Source organism: Lepisma saccharinum, chromosome 22 (genome assembly GCF_977018435.1).
Source record: "Lepisma saccharinum chromosome 22, izLepSacc3.1, whole genome shotgun sequence".
NCBI classification, from domain to species: domain Eukaryota; kingdom Metazoa; phylum Arthropoda; class Insecta; order Zygentoma; family Lepismatidae; genus Lepisma; species Lepisma saccharinum.
Genome location: NC_139250.1, coordinates 46,194,879 through 46,220,381, shown reverse-complemented (window position 1 = coordinate 46,220,381; position 25,503 = coordinate 46,194,879). Strand labels below are relative to the sequence as shown.

The window sequence follows — 25,503 nt, the reverse complement described above, 5'->3', positions numbered from 1 at the left end:
TGCTGCAAGCCTGAAGCAAGTGAAGAAGTTTGCATCAAGCTCTCCATGACAAGTTGTGAACTTGCTGCAAGTTTGCATCCAGCTATCTAGTTACTATAAATGGAAGTTGCAGCATACTTGCGAAGGTAAGCCTCCATCAAGCTTCTCAGTCATAGCTGTAAGCTCTATGCAAAGCTTGTGAACGCTCACTTGCTGAGTACCACTTACATCGAACTTACATCCAGCTTGCTATACCAAACTTAATTTGTCTAGCTATGAGAAAACTATCCCAAGCTTTCCACAAGCTTACGTACTATACAGGATGCAATCAGTGGAGGCGATTATGGGGCGTAAGTGGGCAGTTTCCCCCCACATTTTGCCATTCTTGGCCCTGCACTATGCTAAACCTTATGTCGAAGGGAAAGGAAACTGCACTTGCTCCTTAGTTTGACACCTAGCTCCCCCCCCCCCCAGTTCTGGAACCCACCTAGGTTTGCACGGATTGAATTCTCAAATATGCCAAGTTTCGCTTCAGTAACAGGGCATTCGATTTTAAAAAACGGTAGAGAAATACTGCAACTTTGCAAAATTGTTTAGAAAGTTTTTATTAACTATTAAAAGCACACACACGCACACACGTATGGGGCCGGTTTATATTGTACTTGTACTAAAGATAATATCTCAAGATAACATTACAGGCTATGCCGGCCCCCGTAGAGGAGTAGTTAGCACATTGCCCTACGACGCCAGGAGTCCCGGGTTCGAATCCCGGCCTGGGCATGGATTTTTGTGAGTGTCTATTCATAAATTTCATCATATCATCACTCATTCCTATCTTCGCAAATTAGCCAAAAGTGGCGCAAAAAGCGAAGTAAAATATAGCAAATCAATCAATCAACGTTGCAGGCCCTACAAGTACTTAGGTGTGCCACATGAAACCCCACGAGCCATAGTAGGCTATGCAGGGCTATGTTCAAATCTGACCAGACTGTGCTAATCACAGTAAACGGTTTGGTATTCATACAGTTATGAAATAACTAAAGTCCACCCAGCCTCGTGACAATGGGTACCTGGAGGCAACCCTGGGGGGTAAAGGCGATCGGGCGTGATGTTGATCACATCATCCCAACTATGGCCGAGATCAAGAATATGTGAAGCTCTACCTCCATATCACCTCATATACGTACCTTCATGGTATATGTGCACATGCACAGGGGCACCTTTACCTTTATCTTACGAGTGTAGTTCAGCACATGGAAACATTATTTCATGGTTTGAAAATAAAGGAATGCAACTTTCTTACGGTGGACACTAACTTTTATTGTCACTTCGAATCGAATACATTTACTTTTGAATTTGATTATAAAAAAATGTATGAAGGTTGTTATTAATAACATAGAATTTTACATTACTTACAATCAAATACATTAAATTCCTTACAAATGAAATCGAAGTTTGATGTGGGACTTCCAAAATGCATTTTGTTGCTTACTATCAGCTTACTAATGAATGTGCCTGAACTTGGTTCTTTCTTGTCACCAAAAACATTTGACACTCCTTTTACAACGTTTATGATAAAAATACACTAATTCAGTTTTCACTAAAAGAATTTGACAATTACTTCCAATCAAACACAACGAATTTGTACAAATGACGCAAAATTTTGACATTACATCTATGTATTTTATTGCTTATTATTAACAAAGAGTGTTAACGATTGTGTCCACACTGAGTTCCTTTTACCGACCAAAAAATGTCCACACTGTTGGCACGAAGACCACATGGACATGGGAGTTCACTATGGGTTTTCTAAACATCTTCTTGCTGTTCAAACACTTCCCCATCATTGACATACAATGTGTTGCTTGCAGTTTCTTTTATGTTAAGCATCTTAGGGTAGGTCTTCTGCCACAGGGAGGAGAACGTATCCATTCTTCCCATTCTCTTCATTGCCAAGGACGATTAGAGGACTCTCCTCGGGGGACAACCCTCCACTATCCGGAACGACTTGAAGACTGCCTTTGGTTGGCAGCCCTTTCTTGTCCGGAACAACTTGCAGAGTGTCCTTGGGTGGGTTATCTGAATAGCGCAAGTAAATCTGATCTCCCGGAGAGATATCAAACTCGATCGTATCATCCTTCACTTGCTTAATCCTGCGTTTCATGGTGGCATACCTAACGGGACGTTGCTGATGGTCTGTCGGAACGAGCAGACGATATAAGTCGACACATATATGCAGGAATATGATATCAGCGAGAGCCAGAAACCAGATGCAGAGACCAATGAATATCTTCTCATTCAACACATTGATTGGCAAGTTGCATACATCTGTGTCGTTCATGGAGCATCGTATGGCTCGTGGGAAAATAGTCAAGATGGTATCGTTCCTCCTAGATTGGTCCAGGTAAGGCAGCTTCACGATTTCAGGGCCATACGTAAGGAAGGGATTTCCGAGGAACCAGTCGACGAAGAGCAAATTGACCATTGCGTTCACCCAAATGAATACGTGGCACGCGAGAATGAAGATGTGAGTTTTCGTGACTGTGTCGCGTTTCCTTGAGCTGCGATGTTTCTTGAACGTCTTGCTGCAGGTGGAGGGAGCAGCCAGCCAGCGACTTGATTTGCAGAGGACAGAGACCAGCAGGAAAATGGTTCCTTGGGCCAAGAGGATGGTGGGAGCCCAACGATAGTAAGCCCAGTAGTCCTTTTCCTTGATGAACTTGGAATTTGGCGGGAAGCGGAAGATCCTGGAATTCCAGCAGTGGTCCTCCGTGAGCTGAGATGCTTCAGCATCTCCAGCCTTTGTCATGCAGTTGATGGGCTGCCCGAAGTACTGGACTGATGCGACGATGGTGAAACACAGGAACAATCCAATGCCGGTTGTCAATTGGAGATTCCCCAAAATAGGACTGGAGGGTGCAAAGGCTTTGATATATATAGGCGCCAAGAAATTCTTCATCCGCTGGAACATGCTTGCCATGAAGGTGATGATCCTCGCAAAGTTATCTGCAATTAAATAGAGTGCAAGAGTTTAGGCACTTCTTAGCGATAAACAGCGTATATTATAATAAATATCTTATCAGATGCATTGTTAAAACATCTGAAACACAACAATGAGGTTTGTTGTATGACAATGAAAAGATATTCGAATTTTGTTTTCCATGCGCAAGACTTTTGTAGGCCATTGTGGCGCTGGTGTAGCATTAAAGAAAATGGCGACTTTCACAGGTCCCCAGAGCTTACACCCCTAGACTTCTCTATTTGGGGCTTTGTGAAAGACAAAGTCTATGTGCCACCTATGCCACAGAATGCGCAACAGCTAACGGAGAGAATAAGAAACGCCCTTACATTGGTGGACGAGGAGTTCTTGGGAAAAGTGTTGCCTGAGAACTAGAATTTAGATGGGGGTGTGTCGCATAACTGATGGAAACCACACTAAACATTTGTAGCTATTGGTAGCCATTTTTAGACATTTGTAGACACTCATAGAAACTTGAAGTATTACTTATTGATACATAAAAAACATCATAATTGTATTCCATATAGTTTAGTCGAAATAAATTATTAAAGTTATTTACTCTGTTATGATACACCCTGTAGACACTACACTTACTTCCATCTCTCTTTATCAACACCTGTATGTGGTAAAAAAGGTAAAGTGTTCCCCTGTGCTTAGCACCACGCCATGAAGGCGTATAGGGGGTGTGGGGGTAACGCCCCACATTTTCTTGATCCGGTCGTGAGTGGGGGTGATGTGATCAGCACCACGCCCCTGTGGAGGGTGCTTCATTATGGTGAACAAGTAAGGGGGAGCGTTATGCAGGTTTTCACATCTGAAGGTTCTTGTAAGCCCAAAGCATACTTTGTGACAGAGGCATGGGACATCAGGTGATCCTTTGTAATACGAGAAAATTCATGTCAAGCATCGTTCTATGGTCAAATATGATCTCATGGGGCATTCTGTTGGTGGTCGCAGTTTAATGATCATTCAGTAGCTACCAAGGAGCCTCTTGCCGTGTTTTGTACATCACACATTTTCAGATATTAATGAATTTCTATATGTTACAATTTAAATTATTTTACTGGTTATCAGAGGTGCATATTTTTCTTTTAAGATGCAATAATTTCAACCACCAACAAAACGTGCAAGCCCCCCTGACTCCTGCCTTGTCTACGGGCCTGGTCATAACACTACATAGCAAAACGTCACCGGACACACAAGCGAACATGGCGGTAGTGTCATGGTCCGGGGCTGTTTTTCCAGGTTTGATCAATGGCAACATGGACAGTGGTGTTTATGAGGACATTTTGGACAATAGCATGCTGCCCACACTGTTGCGACAGTTTTGAATTGGCCCTTTTCTCTAGCAGCACGATTTGCGATTAAAATTATCCGATGTGCCATCTGGTGGATTTAGGAATGCATGGGAAATGTTCGAAAGAGTAAGGTTTACTGTTCAGTTTTTTCCTCTAAATCGTTTTTTTGGGTCAGGACAAGTGAAAAGTTTGCATGTGTTTCCACCCCGTGAAATCAACCAAATAAAATTTGTAAATAAATCCGGGAAAACAGAATTGGTTGACCGTGGATTCTGGATTGTTTGAGGGGATAACATTGGAATGCGGCAAGGAAATGCATATACATTAGTTTCGTTTGCGTTTTCCGTGTTATTCTTGCCTATCATACTTAAATGCTTCGTTCTCAGAACAGCTTCACCTTCGTTATAGTTCCTGGAATATACATCGCATTCGTAATATTTAAAAATGTTGCGTAATTTAAACATTTCTTCCGTACCAGCCATGACAACACGCTGCTCTTGCGTACTGCTACTTAATGTAAACAAAGGTTTATCCTACATAGAGCGGCCATATTGGAAGCGACACTAGCGCTCATGTGATAATTTTAATCGCGAATAATGCCCCTGCCCGTAAAGCAGGATGGTGGCGCAGTGGTAACGCAGCCGATTTGTAATCGAGGGGTCCCATGTTTGATAACCGGTGGAGGCATATAGTTCTTCTGATCCCACTTTAAACTGTAGGTCCAGTCCCGATTAGCCTTTCTGTGCATAAAGTAGACAGAGTCGTCGCCGGAGCTCTCTCTCTCAACAATTCTCTGAAGTGCCTCCTGGACCTTATAAAAAGAGTAATTCAACTTCCAGAGTAACATCCAAGCTCTCTTTTAACAATGTAAATAGGTGCCTCCTGGAAAATACCCAAGTGAATTAAAATCGCAGCCTCACAACTGTGTCTATCTTCTTAAAATGCCCTCGGGTGCGGCATAGATCATTTCGCAAGTGAATTGAAATCCCTACAGTTGGAAACAAATCACTTTGAACAATCTTCTTAGGTGCTTTCCACAACACGTCCGAAGTAAATTTCAATTCCCACTGTAGCAACCAGAGCTCTCTCTTAACAATATCCTGATGTTATTCTAAGTGCACATCCTACGTGACCAGATTTGTAGGCAGATATCTCTGTTAACCAACTCCTTGGATGCTTTCCGAAAGTCCGAAGTGTAATTTAAGTACAGGTATTGTAGCCGGAGCTCTGTCTTACTAATCTCCTGAGTTTTTTCTGTGAGCACTTCCTAAGTGAGCAGAGTTGTAATTAGAACTTCCTCTTAACAACCACCTGAGATTCTTCTGTGTACAGACGGGATCAAATGAAATGTACTTCCCTTTTCCTACCAACTCAGAAGCGAGTTGGAAACTCTTCATTGCTCCTGCATAGATAAGAAAGTGGGGGAGGGCAGTAGCAGACAAGGCCAGCACGCAAACTTGGTTCCAGCAAGCTTTCTGTTGGAGTCTTGGCAGTTTGTGGAAGGATTTTGTGTTCCTACCATCCCCCCCCCCCCCCGCCTTTCTCTCTCTCTCTCTCTCTCTCTTTGGATTGAAAAACAGGGTGCGACGATTATGCGATGAAATACGGTAATATATAACGATAAAGCTTTATTTGAAGATTGTAATAATAAAAACAACCCGTGGCGCAACAGTCTGTGAGGACCAGGTCCTACCTACCGACTGCCTACCTCACTTCCACCTGCCGAGGTGGGAATTATGGGGTGACGTATGGTCAGCAAGACAAGCCGTCAGTCGTTGTAGGTTTCCGTGACCGCGTCACGCTACTCATTTGTAGCTCCCCAATTTCCTCACGACGGTGGATGGCCACCGGTCCAATACACAAGACCAGGTGTCCCGGGTTTGAATCCCGGCCTGAGCATGGATGTTTCTGAGTGTCCATTCATCAATGTCATTATATCATCACTTCCCCATCTCCGCAAATTAGCCAAAAGTGGCACAAAAAGCGAAGTGAAATTAAAGCAAATCAATCAATCAATTGTTAGGGCAGAACCATATATCACACAATACAGGTGAAATTGTTGTTGGTTGACGTGAATTTTTAATATGCCTAAACTCTTAAAATACTCTAATATCAGGTTTTCTGTTGCAATTATTATTTCAATTTTGAGGGCCTCCATGACCGAGTGCTTTGTATACTGCTCTATGAAACCGGAGACCCTATGTTCTATTGATTGATTGATTTGCTTTATTTTAATTCGCTTCTGGTGCCACTTTTGGCTAAACGCGACGATGAGGATGGTAGATGAAATGATGAAATTAATGAAGCGACACTCACAATGAGACACCGAATGAACACAATGCCAAGGCCGGTCATTCAGCAAGCTGTGCTAACCACTCTACCACGGAGGCCGGAATCCTTTTTAATGTATAGGAAAAATCGTTCTTTGACATCGAACTAAGAACAGTTAATATGCGTCACCTCGGAATTATTATATTTTACATTTCGAACAATCAATTGAGATTTATTCTTAACCATTCTTTTGTCTACATCAAAACTTCCACACAATAAGATCAATTACACTAAGGACAACAGCGTTAGAGTCTATGCTTTAAGGAATGATTAAGCACACGATGATGACGGAAAATAATTCACATGATTATAGTGATGCATTACATCAGCGAAACATTAATTTTCGGTCATGGTGATAAATTGAAAAAACGCAGGGACACAATAACCGATTGATTGATTTATTTTATTTCGCTTTTCTTCCACTTTTGGATAATGAAAGGTGTGTTAAGATGAAAGTTGTGAGACAACTACAAACGTAGATGGATAGGACACAGTCCAAACCCCACAGACCATTATACTGACCTTATGTCTAGACGCCAGATCCTCGTTAGTGTGCAAAATGCACTCCATGATCACAATGACTCTTAGAATTGATTTGTATATTTTGTTTTTATTATTATTATTATTATTATTTTTCGAAAAACGCGAGCCAAACTATTGCGCATTATGTGATATGCTCATTACTTCTCAGGAACACTCGCGGCCTTCAGCCAGTTTTATCCTTAAACAAAATTAGGATGTTAACAGACACTTCCAAGACAATATCCAAAGAATACTGTCACATACGCGAAATGTAAAACATTTTTATTTTCTCGTTTCAACTACATCCCTGGGGAGTAAAAACGGCTGGAGCGTGATGCTGATCATTGACCTCCAAAATGGCCGAACTCGAGAATATGCGGCGCCCTACTGCCACATCCCCTAAATGTGCCTTCATGGCACGGTTCTATACGGACGACGAACTTTGCCTTACCTTTACTACTACTAACTACTCATGCCATGATTTTTTGTATTTTTGATCCTTCATTATGTCTCCATTGCTAACCTGGTTCATACCCAGTCACAACAGCAATTAGTCAATGCAATAAAATACGTCAAACTTAAAATGAAACAGGTGTTGGCGCGCACACACACACACACGCATACACACACAAACACAAGGAGAAAGAGAGACAGAGAGAGAGGGGCGGGGGGGGGGGGTTAGGAACACAAAATCCTTCCACAAACTGCCAAGACTCCAACAGAAAGCTTGCTGGAAACAAGTTTGCGTGCTGGCCTTGTCTGCTATTGCCTTCCCCCACTTTCTTATCTATACAGGAGCAATGAAGAGTTTCCAACTCGCTTCTGAGTTGGTAGGTAAAGGGAAGTACATTTCATTTGATCCCGTCTGTACACTTCCTGAGTGAGTAGAGTTGTAGCCAGAATTTCCTCTTAACAACACCTGAGATTCTACTGTAAACACTGTAAAGTGAGCAGAGTTGTAGCCAGAATTTTCTCTTAACAACCACCGGAGATTCTTGTGTGTACACTTCCTAAGTGAGCAGAGTTGTAGCCAGAACTTCCTCTTAACAACCACTTGATATTCTTCTGTGTACACTTCCTAAGTGAGCAGAGTTGTAATTAGAACTTCATCTTAACAACCACCTGAGATTCTTCTGTTAACACTTTCTAAAACGAAAGTACGAAGAGAGAAAAAGTAGAATAGTTTTGCCAAAGTTCTCAATAGAAATAAAACCCGTTAGCACTTCATTGCCAAGCAAGATTTGTGAATTTACTTGCAGATATTAAAAGGCTGAAGTCATTAATAAGGGGAGTAAAGAATAAGAAGTATGAAAAAAGCATATCTGGAGAGTATAAAGTTGAGAAGAAACTAGAGTGGATAAAGACAAGGGAATTAAAGTATTTGACATAGAAAGGACTGAAGAAAAGGAAATGAGTAAGTAGATATGTGAAGTGAAGTGTAACTCCTACGCACAACGGTTTTCTTCAGTTGATTACCTTTGAAGCCCATCATGATGAACTCGTCAGATTGACAGCTTGAGATCCGTCTTCACCGAGCAAAAGCGAACAAACGAGGGATCTCCTGGCTCGGGGAGGGTTTTATACTACGCAAGGACACATAGGCCACGCCTTCTGCGATGCATTACGCAGTGCAAACATCCGCTGTAGGAAGAACAATGGATTGACTCTAAGCACAATGCAGTCAATCATTTCCAATCCATTCCAATCCTCCGGTGCTGCTTCCTGGAATTGCAGCTTACAATGAGTGGAATCCGACGCCCGATAGTGACTACCTGAGTCACAGGATATTATCCGATTGTCGCTTATCGCATTGACACCCATAACATTCAAGTTATGCGACTGTGCATATCGCAATGAATACTCTTTGTTTCCTCTCGCTTCCTCCCATTGTGTCCTATCAGCACTTTCAGGAGTGTCCATTCCCCCCCCCCCCCCCAAGGCTGAGGCCGCATTCCCTCCAAAGTTGTTAATCAAAATCCCAACCAAAAGAAATGTTCATCACAACCACCACCCACCCCCCACATACATACACACACAAATATAGTTTGGATAAACATGCAGTAATTGATTTTTGTTTGAATGTCGACAGTTTGTCTGCTTGACTTATCTTGTATTAACACGAACAGCACTCCCCCCCCCTTTTTTCCAAACCGATTCTTCAGGCATAAGAGGTGATGTTTCATTTCAACCCATGGCCACGATTACCCACAGGTAGGTAGAAAAACTGTACATAATAACCATAACTAAAAATCAATAACAAGTCAATCAAACGAAACGAAAACTATAAAACTATAAAATTTTGTCCCCCCCAAAAAAAATTCTCATGACGCAGGCGCGTCATGAATCCCCGCTGTGGGCACCCCTGAGTACCTTTACCCTTGGAAAAACAGGTGACCAAGTGAAGAGAGAAAATACATTTCTCAAGTAACGAAATGTAGCTTGCCAGAGTTAGACCAACCGTACTAGTAAAATTCATGTGCGTTAGATTTTATACTTAACACAAATAAAGTTAATTTAGTTAGTATTGAAACAGAATAATAAAATTAAAAAATGCCTTAGGTTGAAGGAATTGAGTGTAACATTGCATAAAGCAGATTATGTTTTTCATATTCTACCAATTAATGAAGAGAGTAAATGATTTTATAGGTTGTTGTAAGTCCAGTAATCATAATAACAATCATAGTAATTATTATTCCTATTAATCATTCTGGCGAAGGGAGTAGTTGGTTGAATGTGTAACGACCGCCATGTTAGGCAGATTTCAGTTGTATATTGGCATTTATCTTATTCGTATACTTTCAAGTTAACAACTTGGATTAAATTATTTATACTTAATTGTTTTCATAATTCATGTATATATTTACGTTTTATCTTATGTTATAATATTATTTGCGTATTTTTACAATATTTATTCAGAATTTATAGGCTAATAATTATCCCAAATAATATATGCAACGTTTTCATTGTTTTTCAAATCCAAAATGGCTAGGATTATTTCTATCTTTCACGCAGATTTTGTTGTTTAAGCACAAGTTAAATACATTTCTTCTTAATATCGATTTTTGTTCAACAATGTACAAGATTGAAGTAATTTGTCTTCGTTATAAACTAAATCTTTATTTAATCATTTTCATGTGCAAGGGCAAATATGAATTATTTGATAAAATCAGTTTAGTTAATTCTATATAGTTTAATATTGTAATATTATAGCAAAGTATTTCTCCCTCGTTTTCAATAAAATATCATTTTCGTATTGGCTGTTTATGTTAGGAGTGGGGCAACCACGCTACGTGTTTTTGGCGATGTAAAAACTTCCACGTTGGCATTTTTAATTGTTGCCAACCTGAACTTTAGCTTCCTATCGCTAATTAACATTGATGTGTTATATAAATTATCAGTTTTTCTTGTGTTATTTTATGTTATGAGTTTGTATTATTGTAAGACAGAACAATCTGTTATGCTGCGCCTCGAGCTTGAGGTAGGCAGTTGAGGTCTTGCTATTAACTGTGAAGGCGGTGCGTGGACTCTCGTGTTAAATACGTTGCTTATCACTGCCTACGAGCGTGCATGACCCAACAAATTAAAATTTTAACTTGTGCGAATCAGTATGTACGCGCGCGATTCGTGATGAAAGATTTTCGACATTTTAATTATAAAGCATTTGAATTTTATTTACTGTCACGTGTCGGAATTCGGTGGTTTCCTTCCTGGAGGAAGGGTGGATCGTCTTAATCCCGATCCCTGGGTGAGAACTGGTGCTTCCAAATGACCAGCCGGAGCAAGAAGCGGTGTGTTGCCAATTCGGATCTCCATACCCCGGAGTTTCGTTTGTGGTGGCACGTTGCAAATGTAAGACAGATGTTAGAGAAACGTCATTTGGCAGTGGCGAACTAGTGTGAACACGCACACACACACAGAAACACTTTTTGCCAATTTTTGCCCCGTAAAATTTACTCCAGCGTGTGATGCAAAACAACATGGCCTATAAAGACATAAGAATTTTGATAGTAGAAACGATTGAATATTATTCAACGTTACCATTTTGATGTGTAAAATTTAATATAAATATTGCCACACAAATGAATACCGTAATTTGGACCATCGATTTCCAAATTGTGGTGCATTTCGTCCACTCATAGATACTTTTGGTATTAGGTTACGTTACTTTCTACAGTACACTCTAATAAGAGAGAGAGAGAGAGAGAGAGAGAGATTGGATTTATTACGTAAACACAGGAGACATTTTAAGAACACTTGAAAGGGACGTGAAAATTTAATCCTCAATTTAATTATGGAAGCAAATAATAAATGTGTATGTGATATCTGTATGTTAATATCAATTTCTGGTTTGATAACTATTTATGCATTGGAAGAATGTAATTAATTTTCGAACTTCTTGAATTGTTTCAATTATTTACTGCATGTTAGCAAACGAGCGAGTTGACTACATTCTTAGAATCTCTTGCAGAGGGTCACTATTTATATTTTGAGCCTAACAATGAAAAAACAGGAATTTGGCATTGAAAACTGCTTTATTGTTTTTCGAAGTATTCTCCTTTATGGTCAATACACTTTTGCATTCGTTCGAACCATTTGTCAAAGCAGTTTTTATAATCTTCTTGAGACACCTCCATAATATGGTTTTTGAACGCATCAAAGGCGTCTTCCGCCGACGAAAATCGTTGACCACGCAATTTATTCTTGACGTTCGGGAACAAGAAGAAGTCATTGGGTGCCAAATCAGGACTGTACGGCGGATGACCCATCAATTCGATTTTTTGACTGTTCATAAAGTCGGTTGTTAGACGAGATGTGTGACAGCTGGCATTGTCTTGATGAAGAATGATCCGACGGCGTTTGTTTGTTTTCCGTATTTGACCGAAGACCTCTGGCAAACAAATTGTTGTGTACCATTCAGAGTTGACCGTTCTACGTTCCTCTAAAGGCACAGTTGCCACATGACCAGTTTTCCCGAAAAAACAGGCGACCATTTGTTTCGATGTGCTTCGAGCGCGAACAACTTTTGTTGAATTGGGTTCATCTTGAAACACCCATACAGTCGACTTCTGTTTACGTTCCGGCTCATATGCATATATCCATGATTCGTCACCTGTTACAATCTTATATACGTCTTTTGAAGCACCACGATTGTATTGTACCTTTCTCACAGCTAAATGATCATGTACTATTTTATATATGCTGGTGGAACTAATGCCTATGGTTGCCTCAATCTCACAGTATGGCACATGACGATCTTGCAGTATTAGGTTTTGCACAGCATCAATGTTTTCTTGAACAACAACTGAATTTGGACGACCTTCGCGAATCTCGTCGGTGAGCGAATGGCGGCCACGATTAAATTCGTTATACCAGCGTTTCACAGTGGCAAAGGATGGGGCTTCATCGCCAAGTGTGGAATTAAGTTGATCGATGCACTCTTGTCTTAATAATCCACGTCGAAAATCGTAAAAAATCATCGCACGAAAATGTTCACGAGTTAATTCCATTTTATTGTTGTCGCGCAATCTCCAAGGCAACATAAACAACACAAATGAAGCTATTGACACACATTTGAAGTACGTTATGGTCAATAATGCCAGACGATTCCGTGCAAACGTCAAATCGCGTCTAACTTCAATCAGTGTTGCCAAGGCTCAAAATATAAATAGTGACCCTCGTAGTTGCGCCATCTGTCTTCAGGACAGATTACTAAACAGCAGTGTTGCCACATGGAACAAATTTTCCTTTCTCCAAGGAAATATTGGCCTAATATTAAGGGGAAGGGAAATTTTATTGAAAATTTTGAAAGTTAGTGCAATTTGAAAACAAAATATTCAATGTTAGCACATGTTAGATTAGCTTCCACATTCGTATTCACAACTTTCTTGTTGTTTCTATTTATTTCCAATACTCTAAGGATAAGCATATATTTCTGATTTGTTTATTTTGCGTCGCTTTTCTACACCTTTGGTGAATAGCGATGATGAGGATGAATGATGAACTTATGAAATAAGTTCGAATCAGATAATTGGTCTGATAGCGAGGCTGCTGGATATAAACATATATATGATAACTTTTTCCATACATAAGAACATGGGCCAAAAAAATACAATTTCTACTGCTCCTGTTGCTGCTGGTACTAATACTACAACTACTACTACTACTTATCATTGTTATTATAATCATCACAATTATCATCATTATATGCTTTTTTTAGATGAAGAGAAAAATTGTTTTCCCCCTTGTAAAGGGAAATTGTGCCTTCAGATTGCTGCAACATTGTCAGTATTGCCAGATTTTTGGTTCTAAAGTATGCAAGAAGTTTATTACACGATGCATAGCTATCCGAGCCTACTAGATAAGTTCCTAAGGATTCTAAAAATGAATAATTTTCATAAGCTGAAGTACGAGCACTTACAGACAATTTATCAATTAATAAACGGTGTGTGTTGAAAAAAGTAGGACAACATTGTAAGGTTCACGCAAAAGTCCCCGCCTTTAGCATTCTTGCTTCTTCCTCCACACCCCTAAAATCTCAACCACCCCCAATTCTTTCACCCTTATATCTCCACAACGAAGTGACCTATGACTCTGAAATTTTCAAAATTTGGTAACTCAAATTAATGGCTGAAATTCTTCTAAAGTGAATTTTGTGTCATGCATATTTTGTTTACTTATTCCCACGCAAGGCATTTCCCAAGATCGGGAAACGTAGTCCCGTTTCAGTTTGTAATCCAAACTTTCGGTGGTTGGGCAGGTTCGAAACTGGAGAAACACTTACCTTACGAAGAATACATGTTTAATAACACAAACGTATACCTGGATAAATAAAAACATTCCCTGTTGCACAGATGACAAGGGATAAATATGCACGAGCACAACGACATGTGGTAGCCATGATGCTGCTTGATCGAAGACAAGTGTTGGCAACCCCTATTTGGCAATTATCGTTCACATAAAAAGTCTTGGCCGCCATATTGGATCCAAAGACATGATGGGGGCCAACATGCCTGTTCGCATGAATAAGTGAACTCATGATTCGATTTGTTATCTAGAGATGTACAAGTTCCAGAGTCGTTCAGTGTAAATTAATGCACTTGTGACTCTTTATGGTTTTTTTTTTATTTGAATGAACGAATTAAGTAAAGGTATTGTGTGCGTCGGCACTTTAGGCCATTTTGCACCCTTAATTGTTTGCGGGAAAATATTCCTTTATCTAAAATTCTGACTTAAAAAAACTAAAACAAAGTGTGTAAAAAGTCCCTTCCTCACAAGACAAACACAACACATTCAAAAGTCAGAAAAAACTAAAAGCTTCCTCACAGATGGTGGAAGACACCAGCTCTTCGAAAAAAGCTAAAAACCTTTGATAAAGTACTGTTATCATCGCCAAACAGACACGACAAACAACCTGAAAGGTTTAAAGTCTGCCGGTGGTAAGCAAGTTCAGCACATTCAACAAGAATATGCCGAATGCTTAAAACTACATTACAAACACGACACGACGAGGGTCCTGCCCTTGCAGCAAGTGACCACAGGTTAGACGGCTGTGACCAATTCGCATCCTGGTTAGAAGAACTTCTCGGCGAGAGGGACGGGACGAGGAACGCAAAGCACCTATGGTTTGCTTAATAGCGTGAAGCTTGTTCCCGGTGAGCGCATCCCACTCTTCCTGCCAAGTATCGAGAAGGCTACAACGGTACACATTCTGCAGGTCGCTAGCTGGCAAAAGGTGGACGAGAACGTCGGCATCTGCATCAGCAGACTTGGCGGCAGCATCGGCTGCTTCGTTCCCCTTCATGCACACGTGCAACTATACTTCACACTGAATATATATTGTACGCGAAGGATGAGCAGACTTTAACACAATTTTCAAATTGAATTTCAAGTTCTCAGCGCTCAACTGGTTTTCATAATGTTATTATACTTACGTTGCAAGAATTAAACAACACAACTCAACTTACTAAATATTATTTCACTTTAAATCATTCAATACAAACTCATTTTCGATTTTTGACACAAGACATTTAAGTCAATCTTCTTACATATAACAAAAACGAATCGAAATCAAAAACTTAAAACACATATCGACATTGATACAACGTTGTTAATCTCAATGGTTCCCTGTTAATTTTATAAACTTGTAAACAATAGAAGTAAGGAAAATATTAGTTATTTGTGAATGTAGAAGACAGTCACACACGTGACTAGTGACCCAGCAGAAGTGGCAGCATGGACGTCCGGAAGGGGAGGGGAAATGAATTTTCACCTAAAAATTATATATGTCATACATAATTTCATTTCAGTCACAGTAATTTATGTTAATTATTCTAAATTCCTTGAAGAAACATGATAATTTCATACTGAAAATTGTTTTTTTGAGAGGAGGTCACTATTATGGGGAGAAAATATGCCTCCTTTGCCCCCCACCCCCGCATGGAAAAAATATCTTGCTTGGCCCTCCCTGAAAAAAAATCCTGCGGACGTCCATGACTGGCAGATAAGGTATTTTATTTGATGATTATATATGTATAAATAGGCATATGAACAGAAGGAAGTAATTTTTCTAGCGCAGTTTTACCAAGAAGCAATTGTTGTGCTTGAAGTTAACAGGAACAGAAAAGGCGCCCGTAATTCTAGAGTTATATTTCTTGCTCGTATGACAAGTATGTTCATTACATACCAAGAGCATTTGGACGTATTTTGGACCAGCGATTCAAACCTTAATTGAATTGCTAATAGTGATCATTTACAATTCGCAGTCCTTTATCAGCAATACGGTCAAGAAATATATATTTATTAATCATGGGCGCAATCATGTTAAAATACTGAAAGGACATCAGCATCCATTACAAATAGAAACAAGTATTGTGTCTTGGAATCTCAATGCTTTGTTGTATATTCATCAGAACTTTACTAAATTTCTGAGGTTCTTCATATGCTTTCCATGTATTAATTATTCTCAAGCTAATTCATATATAGTATATGTATTGTTTAGTGGCCTGCACGATCCACTCCATACATTTATGAATATGTAATTTATTACAGCATTTTTGTAGCACCGATAAACTCTGCATGGTTTTCATGGAGAGTAGAAGAACTTACCTAGCTTCTATTGTACATATCTGTTCAAAACGAAAAATATTATTTTAGTATATGCGACACAGGGGGAAGGGAAAATGGCAGGCAATTCTCATATCAACAAGATATTTCCGTTTTTAATTATCAAAGTATACGTGCGCCATTTTTATCTTGTGTAAACTTTCTTAGAACGTGGATAATTATTGTGCAATAAGTTACTTTTGGCTTGAAATAACAGTTTCCGAAGATAAATACGAGATTTCTGCATATATTTGGCTTGCAAACATGAACTTCCTACATGCCACCGTGGCGGAGTGGTTATCGTATCACACTACAACGTCAGGGGTCCCGGATACGAATCCCGGCCTGGGCATGGACTTTTGGGAGTGTCCATTCATGAGTTTCATTACATCACCACTCGTCCCCATCTTCGAAATTTGCCAAAAGTGGCAAAAAGCGAAGTAACATAAATTAAATCAAATCAAATCAAATCTACTTCCTATAGGACTACTCCATTTACCAGACCATCACACACTTCACCAGTCTCATTCAAATATGTTCAACATTGGTTTCTGTATACTTCTATTGTCATAATTATCACCAGTGATCAGAAAGCTACATTTTATAAGTAGCTTTGCTACAACTACAGCTACTCTTCCAAATTGTAGCTTCGCTACAGCTACAACTACATTTACCAAAAAGTAGCTCGCTACGCTACTCCTGTTCGCTACTCGCTATTTTTGCGCTACTTCTGTATTAAAAACTTAAAACAAGTATATGGCTATTCAAAAGAAGCCCTAGTATGATAGTTGTTCGTACTGAAAAATAGATTCTGTTATTTATTACTATGATTCCCTTCATTCTATAATTTTTATAGCAGTGTTACTTCAGTTACATATTTTTAATAAAGTGTTTGAGAATAAAGTACCTTCAAAAAACTAGGTCTTACACGAATCCGTGATGTTCTTATTGTCATATCAAAAATATTTATGTGACATACTTCCTGTTCAGGTTTTAATCATTAATCAGTGTAATTTAGTGGGACTTGCAGCACGCCAGTGAAGCGGCGTGAAAAGTTGGCAAACACTGCCTCAAGACAGTCTCAGTCAGCAGCAGTGGAACATTCTACGAAGACGTGCGTGTGTGTTGCGGGAACACAATCTAGGTGTACTTGTTAGTTTGTGTATGTAATCATGTGTATTCTTCAAATATAGCATTTACAACAAACAGCGTCTACTGCATCCGTACAAAAACCAGTATGGTGAAACAGTTTCGGCAATCGCAAACATTTATGGTCCTCCTTGCGGACGGATGCCATTGTGGACGTTATCAAGTGCGTAGTTTGTGATGTGAAAAACAGTCATTGCAGTACAGTTATGTGCGTGTCGCTTCAAGAACACACTCGGTACATTCGGTTAGTGTATTACACACAGTGAACAGCAGCATTATTGTGTATTACATACATTGAACATAGCAGCATACGTATATTTCTCAGTACGGGTACTGAGAAAGTTACATGAACATTTCGGGCGTGGCACATTTCGCGCGCAGTTCATTTCGTCGCAGCCAGCAATTCTTCTCGTGTTGCAGCCACTATCAACAACGGAGCTCCGAGCAGCCTTGTTGACGTCTGGAGTCAGGAGCAGCAATCAGCTGTACAAAGGTCAGTCATTTCTGCTAACACAACACCCACACAAGCTCAATTCCTTCCCTCTTGTTTCTTTCCCTTCCTTTTACAATGAATCAAGAAGCACGAAAGAAATTAACACGACAGCGCGGAGTTGTAAAGGGGCAACTTACACGTTTGTTAGAATTCATTCAGAATTTTGAGGAAACTCAAAATATTGAGGAGGTGAAATGCCGTGCTCCGTATTTATCAGATGTTTGGGCAAAATTCAATGAAGTGCAAACACAGCTAGAACTCGAAGACGACGAGTCAGAAGAACATGAAACTTACCGCATTGAAGTTGAAGAGTTGTACTTTCAAATAAAGGTTCAAATGCAAAACATAATTTCTAAACATGCTGCAATCAATAATCAGGGTCAAGAATCAGCTAATCAGAAATTTACAAATGAAGACAACCAGCTCAAGCTACCTTCGATTTCTCTTCCTACTTTTGATGGTAGTTACGACAAATGGTTAGGGTTTTCGGATACATTTGTAGCCTTAGTGCACAATAATGACACCTTATCTGCAATTCAGAAATTCCATTATTTGAAATCAGCTGTGAAGGGTCAGGCACTACGCTTAATCCAGAATTTGCCAATAACTGAAGGCAACTACACAGTAGCTTGGGAACAGCTAGTTCAGCGCTATGAACACAAGAAGCTTATAGCAGCAACACACATAAAGGAACTCTTGCACATTCACTCAGTTAGTAGGGAAAATGCGTCAGATTTGCGTCACTTCGCAAATACCATTACAAGCAATCTTTCGGCATTAAAGGCATTACAGTTGTCGCAACCTTTAGAGGATGTAGTATTATTGCAGCACTTCGTATCTCAATTAGACATGCAAACAAGACGTGATTGGGAATTAACTCACACTGAGCAAGACTTCCCACCACTCTCAGAATTCTTTACGTTTCTCGAGCGTAAATGTCAAGCACTAGAAACTATCAAACCGCAAATCAGCCAGATACCAAGGGATAATAAATTCAATGAGGCAAGGACCAAACAAAACAAAACTACACAACAGTCACATTCATATTTGGCTTCTTCATCAAATGCATGTTTGTATTGTAAACAACAGCCTTCTCATTCTCTGTATGCATGCCCAGGTTTTCTCAGTGCAAATGTACATCAAAGGAGACAGTGTGTGCGTGAAAACAAGTTGTGTTGGAACTGTTTGAAGCCACATCGAAGCAGGGACTGTAAATCAGGCAATTGCAGAGCATGTTCACAGAAACACAACACTTTGCTGCACGTTGATCAACGGAAGCTCGGTGCTGTTCGAAGGGAAACACAGAACAGACACACCGACACCCAAGGCTCAGTGGCGGAGAGTGAGACTCACAATCGGGAAAATACGCAAGCATCATACTGCAGTTTCAAGACCAGACACACATCGCATGTTCTACTTTCAACTGCTTTGGTACAAGCGAAGGATAAGGACGGAAGATTGGTCACATGTCGTGCCTTACTAGATAATGGAAGTCAATCAAACATCGTAACGGAGGAAACCGTACAAAGACTGCGTCTCAAGAAACAAAGGGCCTACATTCCAATTCATGGGATAAATAACTCAACGTCGGAAACTCGCTTCAGTGTGAATGTGAACATTTCATCACTCGCGAATGACTTCTCAACTACAATCTCTTGTCCAGTTCTGCCAAAAATCACTGGAGATATGCCTGCAGAGCACATAAACTACGATACATGGGATATTCCAACGGACATCGCACTGGCAGACCCCACATTCAACAAACCTGGCAAGATAGACATTCTTTTGGGCGCAGGGCTTTTCTACTCCATACTGAAGCCAGAACGTCTAAGTAGAGAAGGCAATTACCCTGTTCTGCAAGATTCGCAACTTGGATGGATACTAGGTGGATCCATGCCTCAAGAATGCAACTCATCAATCACTGCATGTTTTGCAAGAACAGATGACAGTTTGGAAAAACAACTTGCACGCTTCTGGGAGTTGGAAGGAATAGAGTCACCACACAGATCTAAGGAAGAAGAACTATGTGAAGAGCACTTTAAATTAAATACAACGCGTTCCGAATCTGGTCGTTTCATAGTACGTCTACCTAAACGCCCAAATCATCCACAATTAGGAGATTCAACTCAGCAAGCCATGAGTAGACTGGAACAACTGGAGAGAAGATTGAAGAGGCAGCCAGCTCTGAAAGAAGATTACAATAACTTCATGAAGGAATACGAGAATTTAGGACACATGAGAAAGTTAGAATCAGACACAGTCAAGGATGACACACAAGTATTCTACATGCCTCATCATCCAGTATTCAAGCCAGACAGCAGCACAACGAAGACCAGAGTTGTCTATGATGCCAGCGCCAAAACTACATCTGGAAACTCACTTAACGACATTTTACTAGCAGGTCCAATTCTGCAACAAGATCTGTACTCCGTCATTCTACGATTTCGCACACACAGCATAGCATTTACGGCAGACACGGAGAAAATGTTCCGCCAAATTATGGTGCATGAAGACGACTTACCATTGCAGAGAATATTCTGGAGATACTCATCAGACAGACCAGTAGACACTTATGAACTTTTAACGGTGACTTATGGCACAAAACCAGCTTCATTTCTCGCAACAGCGTGTACACAAATGCTAGCCGAACAGCAAAAACACGTGTATCCGAATGCAGCAAGAACAGTAAAGAAAGATATGTACATGCATGATTGTTTATCAGGCAGTGACAGTGTAGAGGATGCACTGAAATTACAACAAGAATTAATCCATCTTCTACGAAGTGGCGGTTTCAATCTTCGAAAATGGTGTTCTAACCATCCCGCACTTTTAGAGGCAGTACCTCATAGCCACAGAGAAGTGCAGTTACCACTTCAGTTAGATAAGGATAAAGGTGTCAAAACTCTTGGTCTACTCTGGGATCCAGGCACAGACAAATTCTTAATCGCCAACAAGGCAGCATCAACATCTGCCCACGCAGCAGAAATAAGCAAAAGAAGAGTATAATAATCGCTTCAATATTCGATCCTCTTGGATTGGTCAGTCCTGTAGTCATCAGTTTCAAGGCATTTCTACAACAGTTGTGGTTTCAAAGCATCGATTGGGACGAGAGCTTACCACCGACGTTATTGCAGCAATGGTTGCAGTTGTATAGAAACCTACCACGCATCAATGATATACGAGTCAGTAGATTCATCTTGATTGAAGGAAAAATCAATGACATACAGCTTCATGGGTTCTGCGATGCCAGTACAAAGGCTTACGGTGCAGCAATCTACGTTAGGTCAAGAAACAGAAGTGGTGATGTTGCAGTTAAACTTTTTTGCGCCAAATCAAGAGTGGCTCCAGTAAAACAGGTTACACTTCCACGTCTGGAACTATGTGGAGCAGTTTTACTTGCCAAATTAATGAAGAAAGTATTAGCGGTACTCAATCTTGCAATCAGTCAAGTATATTTTTGGACAGATTCGAAGATAGTCCTAGCATGGCTGTCATCGCCTCCAACCAAGTGGAAAACTTTTATCGCCAACAGGGTGGCACAAGTTCAAGATTCAACAAGTCCTTCACAATGGAGACACGTGTCATCACATGACAATCCTGCGGACCTTGTATCTCGAGGTGTAGAACCAGCCACATTGCAAGACAATACACTGTGGTGGAATGGACCAACATTCTTGAGTGAAGAATCTTCTTCATGGCCAAATTCTTCGTCACACACAGAGAAAGAAGAAGTTACAGAAGAAAGAAAGGGGGTCACATCACTAGTCATTCAAGTTCCATCGACGACCTTCATCCACAAATTTTCGTCATTATCGAAACTAGTTAGAGTAATTGCCTATTGCCAGCGTTTCATCCACAACACAAAGAATCGTGAAAACAAGAAAACAGAGCAGCTAACAGCAAACGATTTGAGATTCAGCCTGGCAGCAATAATCAAGGCAACACAACAAGATGTTTTCAGAGAAGCATTCCAGGAGCTTCAACGCAATGGACAAGTGGCAAGGGATAGTCCATTAAGAAGTCTCTATCCATTCATAGACGAAAACAACATGCTTAGAGTAGGTGGGAGACTACAAAATGCTCAAATACCCTATGAGAGCAAACACCAACTTATATTGCCATCAGAGCATCATTTAACAAGACTCATTATACTAGCAGAGCATCAGAGATTACTTCACGCGGGCTCTCAGTTACTGTTGGCCTCACTTCGCCAAAAATACTGGATTCCGAGAGCAAGACAAGTTATCAGGAAGGTTATACATAATTGTTTACCTTGCTTCAAGCTAAACTCATCTGCGTCAGAGCAACTAATGGGTCAACTACCATCAACAAGACTTCAACCAGGTAGAGCGTTCCTCAATGCAGGAGTGGATTATGCTGGTCCATTTAATGTGAAATCAGGAAACGCAAGAAGCAAGATTTCGAGAAAATGTTATGTAGCAGTCTTCGTCTGTCTCACTACAAAGGCTATACATTTAGAATTAGTTTCAGATCTAACATCATCTGCATTTATCGCAGCTGTAAGGAGATTTACTTCAAGAAGTGGAAAATGTAGAAATTTATACAGCGATAATGGAACAAACTTCGTTGGAGCTTACAGAGAACTACAACAATTGCGTCAGCTGTTTGAGTCGCAAGAATTCAAGACTGAAATACACAAGTATGCAGCATCAGAAGAATTCATATGGCATTTCATACCTCCACATGCGCCCCATTTCAATGGCCTGCAGGAAGCAGCGGTGAAATCAATGACATACCACTTAAGAAGAGCAGCTGGGAATCAGCACTTCACATTTGAAGAACTTTCAACTTTGCTTTGTCAAATCGAAGCCTGTTTAAATTCACGTCCTTTCACTGCTATGTCCAATGACCCTACTGACAATAGTTATCTCACCCCAGGTCATTTCCTAATAGGTAGTCCTCTAACATCCTTTCCCGAGCTTGATGTGACACATATAGCAGAAAATCGCCTGGGTCGGTGGCAACGGATTCAACGGATCTACCAACACATCTGGCAGCGGTGGTCCAGGGACTATCTCAACAACCTGCAGCAGAGAACCAAATGGACAACAACCAAACCCAATCTCCGACCAGGGATGCTGGTGCTAATGAAGGAAGACCAAGTTCCACCCCTCACATGGAGGACTGGAGTCATCGAAGAGGTCTACACAGGATCTGATAAACTTGTGAGAGTAGTGAACGTTCGCACTACTCAGGGTACATTTAAAAGACCAATTCATAAACTCATCCCTTTTCCAACAGAGAAATAATTTGTTGTAGTGTTTTATGTTGATTTAGTAAATCAAGGAGGGGGGAGAATGTTCAGGTTTTAATCATTAATCAGTGTAATTTAGTGGGACTTGCAGCACGCCAGTGAAGCGGCGTGAAAAGTTGGCAACACTGCCTCAAGACAGTCTCAGTCAGCAGCAGTGGAACATTCTACGAAGACGTGCGTGTGTGTTGCGGGAACACAATCTAGGTGTACTTGTTAGTTTGTGTATGTAATCATGTGTATTCTTCAAATATAGCATTTACAACAAACAGCGTCTACTGCATCCGTACAAAAACCAGTATGGTGAAACAGTTTCGGCAATCGCAAACACTTCCTTTTAAAATTAATTGGAAGAATATCGCAAATATCGAAATTAACTATAACGTGTTGCGCAAAGTGGGAATAAGATAAAAATGTGATATTTAGCCATTTAATCTTCTTATCTTAAACAGAATGTTATTTGGGGGATGGCGGATATTTGCTCGAACCTTGAGGATAGCTGGGGAATGATTCTAATGGTATAAATGAGAAACAGGTTGAGCAATTTCTTCACGTAAGTTTTTCCATTGAAAATGCTTCCCCGACGACACAGTGAAAATTGTAATTGTCACCTTGTATTCAAAGGGTCTCTGGTGCGATACCCAGCGGAGGGTAGGCTACATGGTGGTTCGTATCAGTCTCGATCAGCTGATCTGTGCATAAAGTGGACTCAAAACAAATAGTAGGAAAAACGCCTAGTTGGGAGGATGGGCACCTCCTGCTCCTCCATTCCCCCACTCTGCTCATCATTCATCATTCTTCCTCGTTCTCACAATTAGTCAAAAGTGGCAGAAAACGGTCATAGATAAGAAAATAACTAAATATACAATGCATTCTCATTGCCATGATTAGAAAAAGTTACAGAAAAGGGACGCAAAAGTAGGCAAAACCCATAAATTTGAAAACTGTATTAACAAAGAAAATCGTCATTTCTACAGGAAAATCAATAACTTGTAGGCCTACGTTCTTTTTACAATATGATAAAATATATTGAGTAAACTGATGTGTATATCCGAGTGTTCTAAACATATTGTTATTTTAAAATTTGCGAACAAACATTATGACCAGAATAATTGTAATTCCAGAAACACTATTGCTCTTGTAACAATAATTTCTTGCCGGTGTGATCCTATACGCTGACAATGATCAATGCTGTTAACGTACTGAGCCATTGATTGCTGGCACTATTGCTTTATCAGATTAGTAGGAAATGGATCCCTCGTTTTTGCACTGTAAGTTGAGTTTTACACAGTAAATATCGATATTTTGCTGTCTGTTACGTCATCGATATCCAAAGGATTTGTTCCAGGGTTGGCGCAAACGGGGCATTTTTTTCCTGGCGGTGTAGCAAATGAGGCATGATTCTCCCCAAAATAGCGATGCAGATAAAATAAATGGCTATTAGCCGGAATATATTCATGTATGCCAGTTACTTATATGGATATTAGAATTATTCAGATGCTAATGAAATAAATTACGCAGATATCTATAATCTGCGTTATAAAGATATTTATAATCTAGATTATCTGTATTTGCATGTAATGGACTTTGTCTTTTTGAGTCTCTTGCAAAAGTAAGCAATATTATAGTATATTTTTGACGCCGTTGCCACTTTCCAAAATTACCTCAAAATGCTCAGGAAAACTGTAGCTGTAGCGAAATTTTCGCTACAACTACAGGAATTTTGTAGCTTCGCTACCGCTACAACTACAATTTTCAAAATGTAGCGCCGCTACAGCTACCGCTACAAATTTTGTAGCTAGCTGCAGTAGCGACGCTGCAAGTAGCACGCTACTTCCGACCTCTGATTATCACTACATACCATTTACAATTTGACTGAAAAATTTGTGCGGTATTTTTTTCTCAATACGTTGATCTCTACAGTACTATAATTTCACTTTATCAACATTTCTGCCTACTATACAATTTTCCACTAACTTCTGGGCTATGTCTCTTTTCGATTTCTTATTTCAGTTTTCTATGAATATCTAATCAAGTAGTGTGTGTGTTCACCAGGGAAGTTCGTCAGGCTCTTGGTAGCCTGTATCGAAAGGGAATCTTCCTGCGTATCTTATGTTCTGGAAGTGCGTGAGGAAGATGTCTAGTTCTTCCTGGGCTTGTAGGAAACAGTCAGTATGCACGTGAAAGACTTGGAGTTTTGGCGAGGCGACAATGTCGCACAGTCTCTGCAGAAAATCATCGCTTCTTTCGCTGATAGATTTGACGTGAAGGGTTTCAAGGTTGGGAGCGTACCTGATGAGACCGAAGACTGCGTTGGCAGTCACAGAGCTCACTAGAG

The 25,503-nt window shown here is 40.2% G+C and overlaps 3 protein-coding genes across 3 annotated transcripts; 2 read left to right on the top strand and 1 right to left on the bottom strand.

The window, feature by feature from the left end:
* Window positions 1–1,291: 1,291 nt before the first annotated feature.
* Window positions 1,292–8,693, bottom strand: LOC146004710 (innexin inx3-like). The gene is made up of 2 exons (XM_083143665.1): window positions 8,626–8,693; window positions 1,292–2,985 (listed from the first exon to the last, which is right to left on the bottom strand). The coding sequence occupies exons 1-2, from the start codon at window positions 8,639–8,641 to the stop codon at window positions 1,871–1,873; spliced, it is 1,131 nt and encodes a 376-aa protein (XP_082999791.1). The 5' UTR covers window positions 8,642–8,693; the 3' UTR covers window positions 1,292–1,870.
* A 9,275-nt stretch (window positions 8,694–17,968) lies between these two features.
* Window positions 17,969–20,899, top strand: LOC146004849 (uncharacterized). Its single transcript, XM_083143874.1, has one exon. The coding sequence runs from the start codon at window positions 17,969–17,971 to the stop codon at window positions 20,897–20,899; it is 2,931 nt and encodes a 976-aa protein (XP_083000000.1).
* Window positions 20,900–21,300: 401 nt separating this feature from the next.
* Window positions 21,301–23,163, top strand: LOC146004848 (uncharacterized). The gene has a single exon (XM_083143873.1). It carries the CDS (start codon window positions 21,301–21,303, stop codon window positions 23,161–23,163), a length of 1,863 nt encoding a protein of 620 aa, XP_082999999.1.
* Window positions 23,164–25,503: the final 2,340 nt, after the last annotated feature.